The sequence below is a fragment of the Engraulis encrasicolus genome, chromosome 24 (genome assembly GCF_034702125.1).
Source record: "Engraulis encrasicolus isolate BLACKSEA-1 chromosome 24, IST_EnEncr_1.0, whole genome shotgun sequence".
Taxonomy (NCBI): Eukaryota; Metazoa; Chordata; class Actinopteri; order Clupeiformes; family Engraulidae; genus Engraulis; species Engraulis encrasicolus.
The window spans coordinates 14,177,270-14,200,127 of record NC_085880.1 but is presented as its reverse complement, the minus strand read 5'-3'; the positions used below and the strand labels follow the sequence as shown (position 1 = coordinate 14,200,127).

At 43.0% G+C, this 22,858-nt stretch overlaps 2 protein-coding genes across 6 annotated transcripts in view; both read right to left on the bottom strand.

The window, feature by feature from the left end:
* Positions 1–904: 904 nt before the first annotated feature.
* On the bottom strand, positions 905–13,471 carry LOC134441450 (uncharacterized). 5 transcript variants are annotated; one of them, XM_063191770.1, is made up of 10 exons: positions 11,883–13,471; positions 10,842–11,584; positions 10,418–10,657; positions 9,177–9,941; positions 8,054–8,818; positions 7,072–7,680; positions 5,471–5,884; positions 3,833–4,145; positions 2,786–3,505; positions 905–2,162 (listed from the first exon to the last, which is right to left on the bottom strand). In XM_063191770.1, the coding sequence occupies exons 1-10, from the start codon at positions 13,258–13,260 to the stop codon at positions 1,570–1,572; spliced, it is 6,540 nt and encodes a 2,179-aa protein (XP_063047840.1). In that variant the 5' UTR covers positions 13,261–13,471; the 3' UTR covers positions 905–1,569. The 5 variants fall into 5 exon arrangements, with proteins under 5 accessions (XP_063047840.1, XP_063047845.1, XP_063047842.1 ...); XM_063191775.1 differs by having other exon boundaries at positions 3,833–4,142; XM_063191772.1 differs by having other exon boundaries at positions 5,471–5,881.
* LOC134441676 (proteoglycan 4-like) overlaps positions 13,260–22,858 on the bottom strand; it is a 49,849-nt gene continuing 40,250 nt past the window's right edge. Inside the window, exons 9-14 of the mRNA XM_063192070.1 lie at positions 17,362–17,568; positions 16,090–16,227; positions 15,416–15,532; positions 14,589–15,175; positions 13,436–14,296; positions 13,260–13,350 (exon numbers count right to left, since the gene is read on the bottom strand). Of these exons, the coding sequence (XP_063048140.1) occupies positions 13,260–13,350; positions 13,436–14,296; positions 14,589–15,175; positions 15,416–15,532; positions 16,090–16,227; positions 17,362–17,568 (2,001 nt within the window). The remainder of the gene's footprint in view (positions 13,351–13,435; positions 14,297–14,588; positions 15,176–15,415; positions 15,533–16,089; positions 16,228–17,361; positions 17,569–22,858) is intronic.

Here is a 22,858-nt window from a genome sequence, read left to right as displayed (position 1 = left end):
CAGTAGCTCTCTCGCTGATTTAATTGTTTTAATCTATCGCCCCCTCTCATTGTTTGTGGTATATGATCAATACCTATAGCTCTTAAAATAGCTGGGTCACTGTTGTGCTGGTCTTTAAAATGCGCATTAAAATACGCAATTAGAACAAAAAATGAGAACTATCCAATGGCACGCCATTTTAATAGCTGGGTCACTGTTGTGCTGGTCTTTAAAATGGCGTGCCATTGGATAGTTCTCATTTTTTGTTCTAATTGCGTATTTTAATGCGCATTTTAAAGACCAGCACAACAGTGACCCAGCTATTTTAAGAGCTATAGGTATTGATCATATACCACAAACAATGAGAGGGGGCGATAGATTAAAACAATTAAATCAGCGAGAGAGCTACTGGATTTTTAAATTAAAAGCTACTCAATATCCAGGCTTAAATGATGAGATGGAATACTGCCACTTTTTGTAAACACTACTGTTTAAGTATATGTATTTCATGCATGTTTTTTCTGTTTTGTTGTCCAATACTCTATTATATCTGTAGAGACTGTAGAATGAGGCCCCCTGCTGCCCACAATTGATATTGTTGTCTTTCTGTGTTTTTTATGTCACCTTTGTTGAAGAGTGGTTAGCCATTGGCTAATTGGTCCCACCCTGCACACCTGAGAACACTCATGATGTCTTTTAATTATGTCTGTTTGTCACAGAAGAAACTGCACACTTCCTGACGAAGGCTTTATGCCGAAACGCGTCGAAGTATTTTAATCATGCTATGCCCAACAAAATAAAGGCATTTTAATTACAAAGAAGATGAGTGCCTTGGTATTTCTCAAACTTTTTTGAAACTTTATTGTTAATACTGAGGGAAATTAAGGTTTTCAACAGCTAGCATAAAATACACATTACACAAATCAAACATGTAATTAATTTACTTCAGCAAAAGTAAAACAAATAAGTCATATCACACCCTTACATTACATTTAGCATAATGCATTATTTAATGTGACCTTATTAAAGACTTAGTGGTGTTTCACATCAGAGTTCTCTGCGGGGAAAGTGCGGAAATAATTTTTTGTCCAGTTTCTGTGCGGAAAACTTAGTCCATTCACACCAACATCAACTTGGAAACAAGTCTTTTTTTTCTTTTCTTTTTTTGAAGAGGTGTCAAGTGGTCTGTGTGCAGTGACCTATTTAAATGTATGGTTTGAACTTGTGTTCGGTCAGGTGTGAAGGGCAGACCTGAGTACCTTGCTTGAGAAACCATGGACAGACAAAATTCTTCCTCTTTCTGTGGCCTTGATGATGTATGTACACATTATTGATGTCTTACCAGTTCATCAAACAGATATTTTTTTAAAAACTGTTTAAACAATCAACCAGAGACCTTTTTGATTGTGCTCACCATGTTGATATCAAAGAGTTTAAGACTGAAGTAGTGTATAGAGGGATGGGTGTGGGCGGAGTGCAGTGGAGAGTGTTTGAGCTCTGAAAGCAGTGGACTGGACTGTGTATTGGAGGGTACATACATTACTACATGTACATACATTACTGAATGTAATGGGGAGGGTTTGGGAGGGTTCATTGTGGTGAGGGCTTTGTGTTCTGTGCTAAGCCACTGATCTCTGTCTCCCACTTCAACACAAACTCCTGGATGTTGAGGTTGGCTCTTTGGGTCACTCTGGAAATAACCTGTTTACTATTGTTGCCTTGAAAAATGTCTGGCCCGATGTTGTTGTGAGTAACAACTCTTCCACCCAGTTCAGTAACTGCAGTGTGCATTATGGCGTTAATGATGTCCAGACCAGGATCTGTGGTGCTCAAATTAATTCCCTTGAAGATATCAGACCACACAAGGAGGCACTCTGGGAAGACAGTGTGCAGTAACTCCATTTCCCTCTTGAGGTTGGGCACAACTGATTCCCAGTTTCCTCTCACATCACCACCGTCCAGGTAGATGATGACCATGTCTGGTTGGCGAATGACCTTGTCCTCTGATCTCACCAGGTTCTTCAAGGGAAACCTCCCTTTACTGACTACTTTCCAAACCACCTCCAGCGAGCCAGTGCCGCTTCGCAGTGGAATACTTTGCTGTTTTGCCGAATCTCTGGCAAATCCACAGAAATTGTTCCCACAAATCCACACCACTCGCGCAGCCTTCTGGATACCACAGCCTGAAGAGGAAGAAACCACAATAATAACAAAATTCAATAATTAGGTTACTATTTACAGAAAATTACAGTGCTGCTTATGAGTTTATTAGTTTCGTAACAATTTTTTGAGAATATGAATGATAACACAAAACCTTTTACGTCACTCATGGTTATTGCTTGGATGAAGGCATTTATCGTCCAACAACAAGTCTTATGGGGTACTAATAACAACAGAAACTGACTAAATGAGCTTGATCATAACTTTACAAACAAATTAAGAATGTCAATTGGCTAGAAATGCACTCAGAGAGCTGTTTGATGGAACATTTTACTATGTTACACCCTATTTTTTTCCCAAGTCTTTCCGTCTTCTTTTTGTGGAGTTAGAAACTGGAATGTCAAAATACGCCCTATCCAGCAATGTCGAAGAATCTTCAAAAAAATCCTGGATTCGGATCCGGATCACCACCAAAATTTTATCACTTGTTCCTTTTTGTCATTTCCAAAAACTCCAAGTTCTATCCAAATCAGTTCATAACTTTTTGAGTTATCCTGACAGAAAAACAGACCAACAAACAGACAGACAGCCAGACAAACCAACACGACCGAAAACATAATCTCCTTGCTGGGGGTAATAATGGTACCTGTGATGGGATGATCGGTTCTATCAGTTGATGGTCCCAGCGTTTCCTTGTGGTTTGCAGGTCTCGTGGGTTCAGGAAGATGTTCTGAAAGACTCTGGGTATAGTTGTGGTCCCACTTCCATGGATCAACAAGGGCTAAGATGTTCTGCTTAAACAACTGCACACCCTCGTCAGAGAGCATGCGGCTTTCTGAGACAAAGTGCTCTGGCTGAATGTTTCCATGTGCGATCGCTGCTCCTCCAAGTTGCTTGACTATATCGCGCATTCTCAGATTGACCTCATGTCGGTTACTGGCCAGGTCAGTGCTGTGGGCATCCTCATGTCCTTGTGTTTTCCTGTGCGTCCTTGACAGGATGTCCGACCACACCAGGGCGCATTGGGGGAAGATCCGTCGGATCATGAGCAGGTGCTCCTGGATGGTCAACACCATCTCCTCCAGGTTCCCATGTGGGATGTCACAGGATGATCCAAGATGGATGATCAGCATGTCCGGATTGGGCCAGGAGAAACAGACATCCAGCAGATGCTGAATGACCTTGGATAAGGTCACACCCTTTAACGGTATCCAGTAAGGTTTCCAAACAAGGCCATTTTCAACCGGGCGCATAAACATATGCTTTTGGATGGATATCAACACTCCAGAGTCCCCAATAATCCAGACCCTTTTGGCTATAGTTTTTCGAATCTTCAGTTTAATCTTCAGGTCTTTAAGTTGTTGTTCTGCATGATTGGAAAAGAAAACAATAATTGAAGAACATGACTATCACATGTGTTGCTCGAGGTTCCTTCAGCTATGGATGAAGGTAGAGGAGACGACCAACATTATATGGGATTAAATCTTATTACTGATTGGAAGACAAATCGCTACAGCTAACCCTTAACATCAATAATAACTTTAACAATAATACTACTACTGATAACAATCATCATCATCATCATTATTGCCGTTGTCATCATCACCACCACCACCACCATCATCATCATAGCATCGGTTTTGTTTTTGACAAGTGCCCCTCTGTGTTAAAAACTCTGTGTGGAGTACTGTACCTGTGGTGTGACGCAGTGTTGGGCTAACTGCAAATTTAGCCAGCTTGGCCTCCAATGCCGTCTTCTGTGCCTCCAGAGCCTCCCGCTTTTCCGCCAATACTGCACGCGCCCCCGCCGAAGCAGCCCCTCTCGCCTCCTCTCTGGACCATCTTGCGTCATCCGGAGACTGTTTCGGTTCCTCTGTAGACTGCCTTGACACCTCTGTGAACTGTTTTTCCATCTCCATAGACCGTTTTGCCTCCTCTGTAGGTAATTTTCTCTCCTCTGTAGAACGTTTTGCCTCCCTATACTTTTCCTCTCCGACCTGTTGCTGCTGAAATCAAACAAAACCACTGTCATGACCAAGTTGCTCTTGATGAAAGCATTAGATGAAGGTAGTGTAATACAAAGTAACTTATAGATAGACAGATAGACAGATAGACATTTGAGACAAGCCTTGTTGCTCTCCTTGTCAGAGGTGGCTTTGGCTGTTGGGAGAATTACTTTTTCACACAGGCTCATGCAGGTTGTATGGCATTATTCTCTTAGCAAATGGACTAATCACTGAAAAATGGCATTGTATGTTTTCTTGGGTCTTGGAGCTGCATTACGCAACATTCAGGCTCATGAGATTTGAGACAACTTTATTAAAAATATTTGTTTGTTTGAGATGAATGAACATATTCTAATGAAAGATGAGGGTCTTAGTGTTTAAATGCATCTTATGCATGTTTTTATGTGCTTCAGAAGCTCAGATATTTAGGTTCTTATAGGTTGAGGGTAGGTTTTCATAAAAAGGGCTCAGGCATTCAGCACCATTTTTTGCAGGTGCCTTAGGCATCAATGGGTTAAGCTCCTGCTCACACTGCACAAGGAAAGTTCATATCTCACGACTCACGTCCTCACACTATACGAGCCGACGGTCGGATGCGAGCAGAATGGTCCAACTGTGCGACACAACACGCGTGTTTCCCGGGGCTACAGAGGAGGGATCATGCGCACCTGAGGTGGAGATGAGGACGCGATCAAGAGCGAATTAACTTGTGCATGTGTAGTGTCAAATCGGGTCGTAGCACTGTTTTAAGCCGGGCATACACTGTACGATATTTTCACTCGTGAGTATTAAGATCCTGCTCACACTGAACGATGGAATTTCACTATTTAAAAGTTCACATCTCACGACTGGACGAATGTCAATATCAATATCATTGCTGCTCCCGTCATGGGTTTGGATAACTCCGTCACACCGTACTGCTCCATATCAACATGGACATATAATCCTCCACTGCACTTTTGTTGTTGTACTTTTGTTGAGTCTCTGAACGTCTTTGTATATGTTTATTTTGTGTTTGTTTTATGTTATATGGTCTGTAAAGCGTCTTTGAGAGTCAAGAAAAGTGCTACACAAAATCGATGTATTATTATTATTATTATTATTATTATTATTATTATTATTATTATTATTATTATGGCAATAGTGCCAACCTTAGCCTCAGTCATTCTAAAATCCATAACCATCTCCTCTAGTTGGTGATATTAGGCATTATAAGTACAGGGTGCTAAAAAGGGAATAAAACAACATACAGCAGTTTCATGACAACATTGTGGTGAATGGTAATTTTCAGAATGGCATCCAAGCCTAGTTCGCAATGGGTTTACCTCTGTAGGCAATGAGGTAGAACAAGGTTTTCCTTTGGGGTTGGGGTGACTGTTGGTAGCTTTAGGAGAAATGCCAGCCGATGAGTCATCAGGAATAGTGGAGGTGAATCTAGAAGGCTTTGCCCCTTCTGAAGAGCACATCACCTCCACAGACCGCTTTGCCCCGATTGGCTGATTAACCACCTCTGTGGACCGGTTTTCCACAATTGGCTGATTCACCACCTCGGTGGACCGGCTTGCCAGCATTGGCTGATTCACCACGTCTGTGGACCGCTTTGACCCCATTGGCTGTTTCAGCATCTCTGTGGACTGGCTGGCCACCATTGTGTCCTCTGTAGGCTGTTTGGCGTTGTCTGTAGTGCACTTTACCTCCTCCGTGTCCTGGTCCATGACCTTGGCCTCAGTGACCTGCTGCTGCAACCAGACAGAGGCAGAGTCATGACCAAGTTGCCAAGAGCATACAGACCATATAACATAAAACAAACACAAAATAAACAGATACAAAGACATACAGAAACTCAACAAAAGTACGACAAAATCGATGTATTATTATTATTATTATTATTATTATGGCAATAGTGCCAAGTTTATCCCCAGTCATTCTAAAATCCATAACCATCTTCTCGTCTAGGCAATATTAAGCATTATAAGTACAGGGTGTTAAAGTGGTGGTTCGCTATTTTAGACATTAAACCCTGTTTGTGTGACTTCTGGGGTAGAGTAGAGATGTTCTCATCACAATTTTGACATTTGGTGCTGAACGGAGCATTTGGGTATCCAAGACTGCAGCCCCCCCACCTTTACATTGACTCCAATAGAGCACTCAAGCAATCGATTATAAAATGGCATTAAACTTTCGTTCGAGAAGACATGGAACTCACCGTGTGGTCAGTGGTAGACAGCGATAAATTGACCCGAAAATTGCAGCGAAATATGCCTTCTAACTGTTGTTTAGCATTTTGCGGACCTATTATTCCCCAGACGCCGTTGAATAGCAGTAGACATCCTGCCAGTAGGTAGCGATAGTGTGTTGCTTGTGTAGACATCAAGGAGCGAGGAAGAGCGGTTATCTTTGAGCGGGACTGGCTACAAAAACTACAGCTTGCATACAAACCATAGATAGTAACGTAAACTAACGCACCCCCATTTCCGGTCGTGCGGAGTAATACTAGTCAAACCAATACAATCAATGAAGACGGACAATAATGATAATATATCTTCTCTGGAAGCGTATTTCGCTGTGATTTTCGAGCCAACGTATCGCTGCCCACCTCTGACCACTCGGTGAGTTTCATGTTTCTGTAAACGAAAGTTTAATGCCATTTTATGATCGATTGCTTGAGTTCTTCTTTGGAGTCAATGTAAAGGTGGGGGGGCTGCAGTCTTGAATACCCAAATGCTCCGTTCAGCACCAAATGTCAAAATTGTGATGAGAACATCTCTACTTCACGCCAGAAGTGACACAAATGGGGCTTAATGTCTAAAATAGCGAACCACCACTTTAAAAAGGTAATAAAACAACATACAGCAGTTTCATGACAACATTGTGGTGAATGGTAATTTTCAGAATGGCATCCAAGCCTAGTTCGCATTGGGTTTACCTCTGTAGGCAATGAGGTAGAACAAGGTTTTCCTTTGGGGTTGGGGTGACCGTTAGTAGCTTTAGGACAAGTGGCAGTAGACGAGTCATCAGGAATAGTGGAGGTGAATCTAGAACGCTTTGCCTCTTCTGAAGAGCACATCACCTCCGCAGACCGCTTTGCCCTGATTGGCCGATTAACCACCTCCGTGGACTGGCTGGCCACCAGTGGGTGATTCACCACCTCCGTGGACTGGCTGGCCACCATTGGCTGACTCAACACCTCCGTGGACTGGCTGGCCACCATTGGCTGATTCACCACCTCTGTGGACAGGCCTGCCACCATTGGCCGATTCACCACCTCCGTGGACTGGCTGGTCACCATTGGCCGATTCACCACCTCTGCAGACCGCTTTGCCACCATTGGCTGATTCACTACGTCTGTGGACCGCTTTGACCCCATTGGTTGATTCAGCATCTCTGTGGACTGGCTGGCCACCATTGGTTGATTCAGCATCTCTGTGGACTGGCTGGCCACCATTGTGTCCTCTGTAGGCTGTTTGGCGTTGTCTGTAGTACACTTTACCTCCTCCGTGACCTGGTCCATGACCTTGGCCTTAGTGACCTGCTGCTGCAACCAGACAGAGGCAGAGTCATGACCAAGTTGCCAAGAGCATACAGAGCATATAACATAAAACAAACACAAAATAAACAGATGCAAAGACATACAGAGACTCAACAAAAGTACGACAAAATCGATGTATTATTATTATTATTATTATTATTATTATTATTATTATTAGTATTATTATTATGGCAATAGTGCCAAGATTATCCCCAGTCATTCTAAAATCCATAACCATCTTCTCGTGTTGGCAATATTAAGCATTATAAGTACAGGGTGTTAAAAAGGGAATAAAACAACATACAGCAGTTTCATGACAACATTGTGGTGAATGGTAATTTTCAGAATGTCATCCAAGCCTAGTTCGCAATGGGTTTACCTCTGTAGGCAATGAGGTAGAAGAAGGTTTTCCTTTGGGGTTGGGGTGACTGTTGGTAGCTTTAGGACAAGAGGCAGCAGATGAGTCGTCAGGAATAGTGGAGGTGAATCTAGAAGGCTTTGCCTCTTCTGAAGAGGACATCACCTCCGCAGACTGCTTAGCCCCGATTGGCTGATTAACCACCTCTGTGGACCGGCTTTCCACAATTGGCTGATTCACCACCTCTGTGGACCAGCTTGCCAGCATTGGCTGATTCACCACGTCTGTGGACCGCTTTGACCCCATTGGCTGATTCACCATCCCTGTGGACTGACTGGTCACCACTGGTTGATTCACCATCCCTTTTGACCAATTTGCCACCATTGGCTGATTCACCATCTCTGTGGACTGGCTGGCCACCATTGGCTGATTCAGCATCTCTGTGGACTGGCTGGCCACCATTGGTTGATTCACCACCTCTGTGGACTGGCTTGCCACCATTGGCTGATTCACCACCTCTGCAGACCGCTTTGACCCCATTGGCTGATTCAGCATATCTGTGGACTGTCTGGCCACCATTGGCTGATTCACCACCTCTGTGGACTGGCTTGCCACCATTGGCTGATTCACCACCTCTGCAGACCGCTTTGACCCCATTGGTTGATTCAGCATCTCTGTGGACTGGCTGGCCACCATTGTGTCCTCTGTAGGCTGTTTGGCGTTGTCTGTAGTACACTTTACCTCCTCCGTGTCCTGTTTCATGACCTTGGCCTCAGAGACCTGCTGCTGCAACCAAACAGAGGCAGAGTCATGACCAAGTTGCCAAGAGCATACAGACCATATAACATAAAACAAACACAAAATAAACAGATACAAAGACATACAGAGACTCAACAAAAGTACGACAAAATCAATGTATTATTATTATTATTATTATTATTATTATTATTATTATGGCAATAGTGCCAAGATTATCCCCAGTCATTCTAAAATCCATAACCATCTCCTCGTGTTGGCAATATTAGGCATTATAAGTACAGGGTGTTAAAAAGGGAATAAAACAACATACAGCAGTTTCATGACAACATTGTGGTGAATGGTAATTTTCAGAATGGCATCCAAGCCTAGTTCGCATTGGGTTTACCTCTGTAGGCAATGAGGTAGAAGAAGGTTTTCCTTTGGGGTTGGGGTGACCGTTGGTAGCTTTAGGACAAGTGGCAGTAGACAAGTCATCAGGAATAGTGGAGGTGAATCTAGAACGCTTTGCCTCTTCTGAAGAGCACATCACCTCCGCAGACCGCTTTGCCCTGATTGGCTGATTAACCACCTCCGTGGACTGGCTGGCCACCATTAGCTGATTCACCACCTCCGTGGACTGGCTGGGCACCATTGGCTGATTCAACACCTCCGTGGACTGGCTGGCCACCATTGGCTGATTCACCACCTCTGTGGACTGGCCTGCCACCATCGGCTGATTCACCACCTCTGCAGGCCGCTTTGCCACCATTGGCTGTTTCACCACGTCTGTGGACCGCTTTGTCACCATTGGCTGATTCACCACCTCTGTGGACTGGCTTGTCACCATTGGCCGATTCACCACCTCTGTGGACTGGCTTGCCACCATTGGTTGATTCACCATCCCTTTTGACCAATATGCCACCATTGGCTGATTCACCATCTCTGTGGACTGGCTTGCCACCATTGGTTGATTCACCATCCCTTTAAACCAATATGCCACCATTGGCTGATTCACCATCCCTTTTAACCAATTTGACCCCATTGGTTGATTCAGCATCTCTGAGGACTGGCTGGCCACCATTGTGTCCTCTGTAGGCTGTTTGGCGTTGTCTGTAGTACACTTTACCTCCTCCGTGTCCTGGTCCATGACCTTGGCCTCAGTGACCTGCTGCTGCAACCAGACAGAGGCAAAGTCATGACCAAGTTGCTGTAGCCAAGAGCATAATTAATCACTTTTTATTTTAGTCAATTTGGAACATAAATGGTTATTGGAAAATAATGGTAATCCATTGATACAGGTTTTTATTTCTCCACAATAATGTGGAATTTTGTTGTATGGCATAAGCATGTGACTTTATAATGTTGTTGAGGTTTGTGTTGAAAATCATTGGGTTAATAACAAGCAATACATTTGAAATGATAATTTTGACTCAATCTTTTTTATTTAATGAGGGTTGTCATAGTTTTATATTTGATTATAGACGGAAGAGACATAATTTTTTAAACAGCTGACAGATAATGTAAATTAACTGTTCCAGGAACGTTTTTGTTTATTCTAGCCGGTTCGGGAACGTCTATTTAATGGCGGAAATCAAAACAAAAATGTTACAATTCTGTTTCTGTTCGTAACAAACCAACTAGTTTTACCTTCTTAAGCACCAAGGTAGATAAATATTTTTCTTTAGGCTTGGGGTGACTGTTGGGAGATTTAAGATGAGTGGAAGCAGACGACTCGTCAGGAACAGGGCAGGGCTTCACCAGCTCAGGGGATCGAGTCCTCTGTTCCATACACTGCTTTGCCTCCATCACCCCTGTAGACCTCTTCGCCGTCTCCGTAGACAGTCTCACCTCCTTGGGCTTTACCTGTCCCTCACCAACCTGCTCTTGCTACAACCAAACAAAGGCAGTGTCATCACCAAGTTGCTCTGAGTAAGAGCCACAACAAAAAGTTATGTAACAATTTGTTGTTTCAATTTAAGTTATTTTATGGAGCAGACAATGGTTTTAAAATCACACAGGAGCTATATGAAATATAAAAATGCAATCCAAGCCTTCAGTGAAATGAGTTTACCTTCTTTGGCAATGAGGGGGGATGTGAGGGAGGTCTTTCCTTGTGCTTGGAGTGACTGTTGGTAGACTTAGGATGAATGGAGTCATCAAGGATGGAACAGGTGAATGAAGAAGCACAGGGCGGAGGGTGGCACTCTGGGGAACACATCTCTGAAGCGCGTTCCACTTCCAAGCTCCACTGACTCACAAATTGTTTGATGTTCAAGAAAAGCTTTTCCACAACGAGCCGTGAGAATCGGGCCCCATGATGGCGGTAGAGCTCTGGGATGAGGAGTTCATGAGTTAGGGCCATTCCACCCAGTGCTGCAACCACAGCATGCATTCTGCGATTTACCACGTCATGAATCCCGTCCTGGACCACCAGAGCTGAAGAACCTTGTTTGGAAATTTTGTTCGGCAACAGGTCTGACCAGACAATGAGGCAGTGGGGGAAGAGGTCGTGTATAAAGGTCAGGTCTCTCTCCATGGCACATTGAAGCTCCTCTGTGTCCCTCATGATGATGTCATCGTCACCCAGGTGGATGATTAGCATGTCTGGAATTGGCCAATCACAAGCAAGCAGGTGCAATAGGGGTACAAGCCCTGCCCATTTCATGGACAACTCACCCTTCCAGTACAAGCGGACGCCGGCAATAGTATGTCCCAGTTTCATGCCATATGTTGGTGAATTTGCCAAGCGGGATGCCAGATCCACAAGTCCATCGCCACAAATCCATATCGTTTCCACACTATTGGTAACAGGCCCTGGACAACACATTACACAGAATAAAGATAATGTCTCTAGAGAAACTCACATTTATCTTATATTTTAAAAGATTAAACGATACACCATCCATATAAGTGACAGCATTTGTGCAATGTTTGATGCTTAGCCTAAAAACTGTTATGGAGCAGAGAATTAACAAACAAGCAGCTAAAACGTTATTTTCAACTAAAGTAGATTTGATTCTCAAAGTGATCATATTGAAATACCCACAAACATTTTTCTTTTTACCATTCATTGACTTTGAAAGGAGATTTTCACGATAAAAGTGGGACATACCTTGTGAATGCTGAAGACTGACAGCTTTGGGAATGGCTTTATTTGCCTGATGATGATTGTCCATACATTTTGTTTGGCCTCCTGTTTCATGGTCATTTGACCTGTTGTGCTCCTTATCCATCTTGGCTCTACTGAAGAAGTCCTCCCCTTCCTGCTTAGAAGACTCTAGGTCATAGCCACTTAAAGCATTTCCGTCCTCCCCAAGAAGTCCTTCTTGAGGCTGCACTAATGTTCCCTCTTCCAAAGGCCTATTTCCATGCTGTCCTATGGCCGTTTCCATGAGTGGATTCCCATGCTCTTCTATGAAAGCTTCCACAAGCTGCTTCCCATGGCCGCCCATCTCTGGTTGTTGTGGGATTGCTTCCATAGCCTGCTTCCATTGCTCTTCTACCCCAGCTTTGACCGGCTGATTCCCATGTTCTCTTTGGGATGCTTCCATGGCCTCATTTCCATGCTCTTCTTCACTCACTTGGAAAAGGTTATACACTTGGCTGCCATGGGTGTCTACATGAGATGAAAATAATGATGGCGTTGTGCCATGAGGCTTTATTGCATCATCTACCTTACTTCCCAGCTGGTTAACTGTGGAGCTCTGGGGAAAATGAAACCCCATGGAGAGGAAAATGGTCTCAAGTTCACCAAAGGTTAGTTTAGGTACTTCACTCTTGTCCGTGCTATGTGTTCGTTCTGTTTTCTCACATTGGTCTGAACTCTTGAGGCGCTTGCTACAGGTAGGATGGCAGTCACCAGGCTTTTCTCTGTACAGATAAGTCTCCTCATCCTCTACCTCAGGCTCGCTGAAGGGCCGGTCCTTCCTGTGAGAGACTATATCCATGCCACCAATCCCAGCCCCCTTGACCTTGCTGAGGAGTTGACCCTCTATGGGTGACACCATATCAATGCCACCATAAGGTCCAGTGCCAATCCCAACCTCCTCAGCTGTTACTTCCTGCTGCTGCGATTCATGATGTAGCCCCTTGATGCTTCCTTCCATCATCGGGTTCTCATCTTCCGCATCAACCTCAAAGGGATCATACGGCTCAGCCCCACAGCTTTTTTCAGATAGGGCTGTAGTTCTATGATTGTCCATAGTGGAAGGTGTTTGTTGGAGGACAGGGAGGAAGCCGTGGGGTGGGCATTTGATTAAAATCTCTGGGGTCTTATCAGCTTGAGTTGGGCACTCACAATCAGGGGGTGTGCCCGGTGTCTTCATGGCTAGCATAGCCTTTCCTTCAGCAATCAATGCATTGAGTCTCTCCAGCTCTCTTACTTTCATCATCAGCTCTTCTTCGTCTTCTTTAGTCTCAGCTGCAGGGGATCTGTAAATGCTGATATTAGAGGTGTCGAAAGCCGGCTGTCTTTTTGTGGTTTCCTCCATCAACTTGTTCTCATCTTCCTCATCAACCTGAAATGGGTCATACAGCTCTTGACCCCTGTGGCTTTCTTCAGAAAGGGCTGCAGTTCTGGACTGGAGAAGAGTTTTATCTTGACAAAATTGCTCGTCCTTGTTCAATTGTCCGTGTGTTTGGGCTGCTGACTGCTCTTGCCCTGACCATGTGTTCTGCTCACTGCCTGCCTGCTGACAGTCATCAGTCAGGATAGCACTCTCCTCAGTCACCTCAGCCTCCCTGTGCAGCTGCTGCTCCAGACAGACACCAGTGTCCAAGTTGCCACTACCCAAATCATCAGCACCAGCCTTCTGAGTACCTACATCTTTGTCATCTACTCTGGGCGGGGGGATAGAGCTGTTATTATCCACCAAAACAGGAGTCTGACTGGGTGAGAGCTCAACATCGTTCTCCACGTTACCAAGTAAAGGTTGAGGGGTAATATCTGTGTCATTTATATCGTTAGTGCCAGGGGAGGTCGGTGGGGTACACATGGCCAGCATGGCTTTTAACTTATTAAGTGACTCAGTTAACTCTTTCAGCTCCATTTCTTTCCTGGCCAGATCCTCATCCTCATCCTCATTGGTCACCTCTGGGGCAGATGAACTTTGGCCAGACAGGGTCTTCGCTCTCTCAGTGGATAACTTTGCCGTGGGACTTGACAGGCTGGTCCTATCTCTCCTGGTGGACATCTTTGCTGTGGGACTGCTCACGGTCTTGGCTCTCTTACTAGCCATCTCTGCAGTGACACTGCTCACACTTTCGTTGCTATGGCGTTTCCTGCTGCTGGTGGCCTCACTGCTTCCTCCGTCATATCCACTTTTCCTCTCACTGCTTCCTTGGTGCAATTCACTTTGTGGAGTGTGCCGACTGCAGCTCTGTTTAGTTGTACCACCAATGTTTCGACTCGGGCTTCGGCTTCTGCTCAGACTGCGGCTTCTACTGCGACTCTGGCTATGGCTCGGACTCTGACTCCTGCTGCAGTCATCAGCGGTAGACTCTTCTTTCACAGGTACTGGAAACTTGCTGTAAAACAACATATTACACATAAATACATATGTGAAGGAGGATTGTAAATACTGCATGTTTTGTCAAATATAGTCTTGTTAAATACAAGAAAAGAAGAGAAAAGATAATTGCTGTTGTTTCAGAATTTCTGGAAAAACAGAAGATCAAAGTCAATTATTTAACTCAAGGGGTGGTGCGAAATAAATACATTTCCAGAAGTTGTGGACTGTTCCCTTAAAGAGAAAATGTAGATGACAGTACAAGTTATTTCATAATAAAACCATATATTGCATTTTACTGTCCAACTCACACAGGCTCCAAGGTGTCCATACTGACTGCAGTATCTTCCGGTGTCTTTCGTTCCGACTTTACTGTGGTGACAGCTGAAGACTTTTGTGCTGGTGTGGCCAGAGTCTTCTGGGCTGTGGCGACAGCAGCCTTCTGAGCTGGTGTGGCTGGTGGTTTTTGTGCTGGGGCGGTTACAGTCTTTGAGGCAGGGGCGGCCAGAGGCCTCTGCATTTGGGTAGTCGTAAGCTTCTCTGCTGGTGTGACAGCAGCCTTTTGTGCTGGGGTGGCTGAAGACCTCTGCGCTGGAGTGGGCGGAGGCTTCTGGGCTGCGGCAGCTGCATTCTTTTGCGCTGGGGCGTATGCAGTCTTTTGCGGTGGTTGATTGGCTGTAGGGTTTTGCGCTGGCGTGGCCGTAGGCTTTTGCACCGGGGCAGTAGGAGGGTTTTGCGCTGGTGTGGCCGTAGGCTTTTGCACCGGGGCAGTAGGAGGGTTTTGCACTGGTGTGGCCGTAGACTTTTGCGCTGGGGCAGTTGCAGCCTTTTGTGCTGGCGTAGCCGTAGGCTTTTGCATTGGCTGAGCAGTTGAAGGCTTCGATCCCGCTTGCACTGGCTGAAGAATAGAAGGAAAGCAAATGCAAACAACAAAATGAAGACTATGCAAAATTTTCCCCACATTTTACAATGCATTATTATATATGTCGTTAGCTATTACTAAAATGCAGACCTTATTTTCCTGCAATGGAAGTATACAACAACATGGTGTATCAATAATAACCATTTAAGTTATTAATCTCTTGGCACTCGCATAGCCACATAGAGTACATAGTATAGTATAGCATCTCTCCCTTACCCTGTCCTTGGGGGCAACCTCCTTGACCTTGCTGGCGGCTTGTCCGACCTTGGGCTGGTCACAATGGCTGAAGGTGACGGAGCCCTGGGGAAGCTTCATTAGCCGAACAGCTCCCTTCTGGAAGTCAGAGTAACAAGATTGAAGATATAATGAAATACATAAAATAGTTGCAATACGTGTAATTAAACAGAAACAAGGTGCACTGGACAACATGGGTTTTGGACACTGCCACTGATTGAATGAAGTCAAATATGACTACAAACATTTTGCTACGTTGTGGCCAAGCCGCTACCATGCCCATGGTCAGGGCATTACAATTAAGTTACCCAAGGGTAACTCTCCCACAACATTTTCACTTTTTTCTTTCAATCATTTTTTAAAGCATATACTGTTAATCTAAACTTCACAATCATAATGAGGACATGATACAGTCATGACACAGTCCAGTCACATTCATATTGAAATTCCACTTCCTGTTTGGAATTTAAATTCAAATTCATATTGAAATTCAATAAATGAATGGGAATGTTGGGTCTCTCTCAATTAAATTCTGTATTTTGTACAAGCCTGACGCACTATGGTGGAGAGCCATAGGGATGTGTAGCGGTGCAGAATGCTTATGTGTCAGAATGTGTTGACTATGTAAGCCCCCTTAGTCTTGAACTCTGTCTTACCTCTATAGAGGTGAACTCCACCTCGTCCATGACCTTCAACTCATCCCCACTCAGGTTCTCGTGGGAGTCGGCCTTGATACTGTTGTAGCTCTCGGACATGATCGTCAGCACTTTGTAATGGATGTCCATGACCATTCCCTGGTTCAGGAACACGAAGGGTTAAATATTAATTGTGGTTTGTGTTACACAATAGGGCACCTAAGTTTCGCCCTTCTACTTCCAATCCATGGGGCTGTAGCTCGCAAAACTTTGAGAGGGAGTGAATGCAGTAAAGCGAAATCCTCATTCCGTTTGGCATGTACTCTGGATTTGACATATGATAGCAGTGAATTTTAAAGGTTTGGATTTGTGTCGTAAGACCACTCATTTTCGGCACACAAGAAAGGTTATTTTAGATTTTGTGCGAAACTGGCTAAGAGACTACAGCGCATGCCTTAGATATTTGAAGTGAACCGAGGCTGAAGGTGCACAGCCAGCCCTACCGCTGCACCACAGCTTAAGTGTCTGCACGTCAGACATGCGAATTGTGTTGTGTAGTCCAACACACATAACTTGAAGGTATTACAAACTATTTAGCAAAAGAATTGATTGATGTATGAAGGCATGCTTAAGTCTGTTGCGGTTGAAGCGGGGAACTCTGAAACGCCTACTTGAGGATAATGGGTAATGATAAAACATGTAGTTGCAGTAATCATATCTTATGTTGCTGAAACTCATATCTTCGAGGTTTGAGGTATTTTTTGTGAAAAAAATTTGAAATGAGCTTTTTTCCAATTAGATTCTTTAAAACACTGTGCAGGAAATAGCCAAAAAAGGTACTGCAACTATGCTGCTCATTGAAAATGGGTTGGCCATCGCCAAATTTGATATTTACATGAAAGTTTAGGAAGTAATAAACAAACATTTTCTAGTATGGTCCAAGTACAGTCATTTTTGCAGCTATTTTTGGAAATTCAAAATGGCGGACCATGGAGAGGATCCCCTTTTCATGTATGAAAAGTGCAATTTTTCCCAGTCATAATGAATACTTAGAATTTGATGGTGATGGTAAGTATTCATGAAAAAGGTAACATTAGTGAATGGGCAGCATGAATTCTGGAAATAAAGAACTAAAAATCTCACACAGTGTCCCTTTAAAGGGGGAATCGTCCAGCCCTTCTCATACGTGCCACACTCCCATGGTAATGAACGAGATGGTGTTGGTCTCATGATATGCATGCAATGAACTACAGTGACACATTCTATTCTATTGCAATGTATCAATGGGCTCACCTTCTGCCTTTTCTCCTTGGTGAACTGGAAGGTGAGTGGCACCACGGCTCTGACATTGGTGGCCTTCTTTTTCCTGGTGAGCGGGTCTGTGACTAGCTGGAACTCCACACGGTCATGCTTGAACAGTGTACCGGTGAAATCCCTATTGTCAAACAGTAGTCGGCGGAACGGCCCTGACAGGTCAGAAGTGATCAAGCTATGGAATCCCTGAGAAAAAAACAACAATGGCCACATTTACATGCTGTTATTATAATTAGACAATTTTGTGGACACAGACAAGTAAGATTTTACATTTTGGCCAAAGGGAAAGGAAGATTGGAGCGCTTTTCAGAGAACAGCTCTCTTGACTCTCGCTTGCCCAGCAACATAGGGCTGCATATAGAAAGTGCATATAGATATGAAAGTGAATATAGATAGAAATGTGTATTATGTTGTTCAGCCCTTTTACTGGGAGTAATTTGGAAAATCTGGCCCTGTGACTTACACCCCTCATGTAGTGTGTGTGTGGGGGAAAAAAGTAAAGGCCTAGCCTACTCTGTTAGACCCTATTTGTCTGTGCGTAATGAAATTGTGTCAAGCAATTTCACTGTGCTCCGAAATTCTTATCTGTGCCCCTATTTTTTAATTTAGAAAAAGCTAACCATAGACCCCTACACGAAAGAGTGTGTTGTAAACAGAAATGATTCACGGTACTCTAAGCTTATTTATTTATTTTTTAAATACCCAGTGTTAATTTTGTCATCCATTTTTCAATTTAGTCTTGGTCTTGTGTCAAAGTCCATTCTTAGTCTTAGTCGTTTTTAGTCTTTCAAAAATAATTTTTGTTTTGTTATTATTTAGTCGACTAAAAGTCCTCAACATTTTTGTCTAGTTTTAGTCTAAACATTTTAGTCTTTAGTTTAAATCACAATACAATAAAACACATAAGTCCTCAACATTTTTGTCTAGTTTTAGTCTTTCACAAATAATTTTTGTTTAGTCATTATTTAGTCGACTAAAAGTCGTCAACATTTTTGTCTAGTTTTAGTCTAAACATTTTAGTCTTTAGTTTAAGTCACAATACAATAAAACACAAGGCCTTTAGTAATGTAGTCGGACTTGGTTATTGCCATTCTGTTCCAGCAGTCAATAGTGCATACAAATGTGAATATGTCGCTGGTGCTACGTATTCGTAAAGGGATTTTTAGATGCGTCCAGCATCTCTATAACAGGGTCTGTCTGTCCGTCCGTCCGTCTGAAACGCTTTCATTAAATTGTTGTCCGTCTGAAACGCTTTCATTCAATTGTTGTCCGTCTGAAACGCTTTCTTTAAATTGTTCCTTCCTGTGGCCACAAGGCGGCAGACTTGCCATTTTGGACCGTGCAAGCATAGCCTTTCTATACTAAACCTGATGCTAACGTTGGCGAAAAGTAGCCTAGCCACAGGCTAACTGACAAACGTGAGGCCAACAACTCAGCCGATCGTGATGTACGCCACAAATAGACCAATCGACCTCATATTTAGACACTACAATGTTGATTTCTGCCTTCGATTTTCATCAGTTAAGAAATCTAGCGTCGGATTAACACATTATTAAGGTAGTAAAGCGAGTTGCCGCCATGTTTGTTTTCCAGAATCACCCGGGTAGAGAGCTCACGTGCAGCATTCTGGGTAATTGAGTTTCACGTTATTAATGCACAAAATGCGTGTTTTTTAAAAAAAAATGCAGTGAGTTTTAAAAATCAAACCAACTGCCATTTGGAAGGGCAATGGTGCTTTTCGTTGCGCTCAGAGAGAGTACAGGAGAGAACGCGTCTTTCGTAATTGCTTTGCAGTCATGTGCATTTGATAAACTCTGGCACGGAAGTTCACTGCTTTGTGCCTTGACGGTGAAGCTGGTATTGAAAAAAAGTCCATAATTCACCTATAGGGTCAACCCATAAGCGCATGATTCACCCAAACGGTTTTATTTATTTATTATTTGTCGATGTTTAGATTCTTTCCCACATGCACATAATGCTGAAATGGCGTGACACTAAAGGTTGTTAGGCCTAATAAATGTCTGGTAATTTGTAATGTAGCCTACTTCATCTAGGCTATGTGAAATTTCAAATCATAGCCTATGGTTCTTTTCCAAATCCAAGAATGCCATGTCTCGCCATTTTGCTGCCTTGCTGCCTGCCACAATATTTGGAGTGTCCATGATGACCAATAAACAAAAAGTACATCCTCGGGGGGCGTTGACAGGCTAGGAGGAGGCCAGGGGGGCGTTTGGGGGGAAAAATGGCATAGTTGGAACTGGCATAGAGGGACGCATCTGTTGTCCGCCTGTCGGCCTTGTTGTTTTGTTTGAGAAGCTTCTCCCCCAATATTCGTTAAGGTCAGTCTGCTAAAAGTTACATTCAGGATTTTCTGACAGTAGGGTGCGAAAGTGGTCCAGAGCATTCATTTACTAATGACTCAAATAAGTATCGGTGGATGGATTCAGCTGTAATTAATATTTTTTTTAATCCCATAGTGTCCCTTGAAAGGTTGATTACCAATTAACAATTAATTTATAGGTTTTAGTTGTGGTTGTACCAATTTATGTCTGAGCCCCCAAAAAAGTCTACTAGTCGTTTTTAGTTTCTTTCACAAATCATTTTTGTTAGTCAGAATTTAGTTTTGTTTAGTCATTATTCAGTCGACTAAAAGTCCTCAACATTTTTGTCTAGTTTTAGTCTTTCACAGAACATTTTTGTTAGTCAGAATTTAGTCGATTAAACTCTCAAAAGGTTAGTGGACTAATATATTTAGTCTTAGTCTAGTCGACAAAATTAACACTGCACCTGACAATGTACTATACAGTACATGTCTTGGGTAAAATATTGTGTCATTTCTCAAAATATAAATGGCTAAAATGTAGGCCTATAGTTTCTCCAGGTGCCAATGACATACTGTACACATTTATTTTGCACCTGTGCACCTTTTTTGAATGAAGAAAATAATACATTAAAGGGGCTCCATGTAGGACTAAAAGTTTAAGGGAGCAATCAGCAAAAGCAAGAGGTTTTTTTCCATAATTGACATCATTGTGGACAACTGTACAACACAACACTTCCCATTTCTAACATGTGCCATCTGGTCTCAAGATCCTCAGAAGTACCGTATTTCTTATTTACAGTTCAGTCAGCATTCTGAAAGGTCTCTTCTGAACTATTGAACTTCCTTCTAAAATCATGACTTTTACAGAGCTGCACAAAAGACATTTTTACAGATTAGATTTTTTAAACAGAGATTGAGACTGGACTCAAGTCTGAGTCTGGACTCGAGTACTACGGCCCTGCTTCAGATCATTAACACCTCATTAAGTCTGGCATATTGGTAGGCCTACTGTAGACCTATATCCAATCTACCATTCATTGGTAAAATAATAGAGAAAAGCTAACTAGCATGTTGTAGCATAATTCGCCTACAACGTGACATTGCTGGGCTTTTCTAATATGAAGCGGTGCTGCACATAGATACTTGCTGCAGGCGCGCGTATTGCCTGATGTAGATTGTCATATGATGCAAACTCAGTTACAGGCAGGGAGAAAGCCAGAGAGAGGGAGTAATTAGAATGAAGAAATGTGTTGTGTCTTCTCTATATAACCAACCGTCCACACATCACTTTTTTTTAGGATTCCAAAAACTCGAAAAAAATGTTTAGTTCGCACAAAAAATGTCTGTCGGCAACCGGAACCAAAACAATGTTTTTCATAGGCCCTGTTTGATAGAATGTTTGACTATGTTACACCCTATTTGTTTTCAAGTCTTTCAGCCTTCTTTTTGTGGAGTTACAGACTGGATTGTCAAAATTTTCCCTAAATTCGTCCTATCCCACAATGCTGAAAAATCTTTTTTTAAAAATCCTGGATCCAGATCATCACCAAAATGTAATCACGTGTTCCTTTTGTCATTTCCAGCAATTCCACAAAGTGTCTTGGAAATCCATCCTTAACGTTTTGAGTTACCGTACCCTGCTGACAGACAGGCAGACAAACAAACGGACAGACAGACAAACCAATGCGACTGAAAACATCCCCTCCTTGGCGGAGGTAATTAACAATCGGATGTTTCACAATTTTGTTCAGCTCAACATAAACAAAACTGCAGTAATCATATTCAGGAAAAGGGAGAAAAGGTTTAAGATTGCCTTGAAACTAAAGCAGAGGATACGGTCAACAAACCTTGTTGTCCTTATTGACAGTGACCTACACTTTTACAGTCACATGAAAGTCATTACCAAGTCTGCATTTTATCACCTAAAACATTTTTTTAACTCAGAGGTCTCATGTCAAAACATGATCAAAACTAGAAATCAGGTAGGCCTCCCCTAAATGACCATAAAACAGCTTTAACCACTAATCAAAAACGCAGCAGCAAGGGTTCTTAAGAGAACAAAAATGATTAACCACATTACCCCAGTTTTGAGATCATTACATTGGCTCCCAGTGAGTTACTGACATTAACTCATTACATAGGATGGGACCCAGCTACCTACTGGATATGTTTCAGCTGTATGCACCAACTAGATCAACTTGTTGCCAATATCAAATACCAAAAAAGTTAAATCCAGACTCAAGATAAAGATGTTCTCAGATGCTCTCATAGTTATCCAAATCATTTATATTTGATTTTAATACTTTAACTGTGGGATTTGTGGAAGAAAGTCGAATTTAAATGGTCTCCTCTGACCTCCTCAGAGGGTGGACTTGTCAATCAGGTCCAGACGTATCAAATCAGAACAAAAGTTGTCCAAACAGATCTAAACAATGTTGTCGATTTATTTGATCAAGATGTACAACAGAGAGTATACCTACATATCAATACAATCAATACATACGTCTTGATGAAAAGCCTCTGCAAACAGCCGGGAGTTGCAACGCAGAAACCTGCCCTGAGATGCTTCTAATAGCTCACCCAAAGCAAGTGACCCAGAGGGCTTGACTTCTCTCTCTTTTTATCCTCTCCCTGGGGCACGTTTACAGCGCACCCGCTCACAAGGCACTTTTCTGTTTTTTTTCATGAGCAAACACATCCAAGTTGTTTTTAACGCATTCATGCACTTAATGCTTTAATGGACTCAAGTTTACATTTCACCATGACATGGCAGTTGCCATGTTTGTGCCACACATGTTCTTCATGGTACCTTTACATACATGTCCAAATGAGTTGTCCCACCTTACGCCAAGGCACTTGAGGTTTCCTTGGGTAGATGTGTGTGAGCGTATGTATGTGTGTAGTGAATGGTGTGAGCGTATGTGTATACATATGTGCCCCTTGTGCATCTTGCATGTGTCAGGGCTTGACATTAACTTTTTCGCTTGCAGGCCACTGTGGCTAGTAGTTCCCCCGAGTCACTAGCCATCCAGCTATTCTACTAGCCACAATTGTTACATTATCATGACACTGTACATCTAATCTCAGAAGATGAGGTGCTTAAAGCAAGAAGATGAGTGCATGTGTTTCTACATGGAAATAAAACAAATAAAT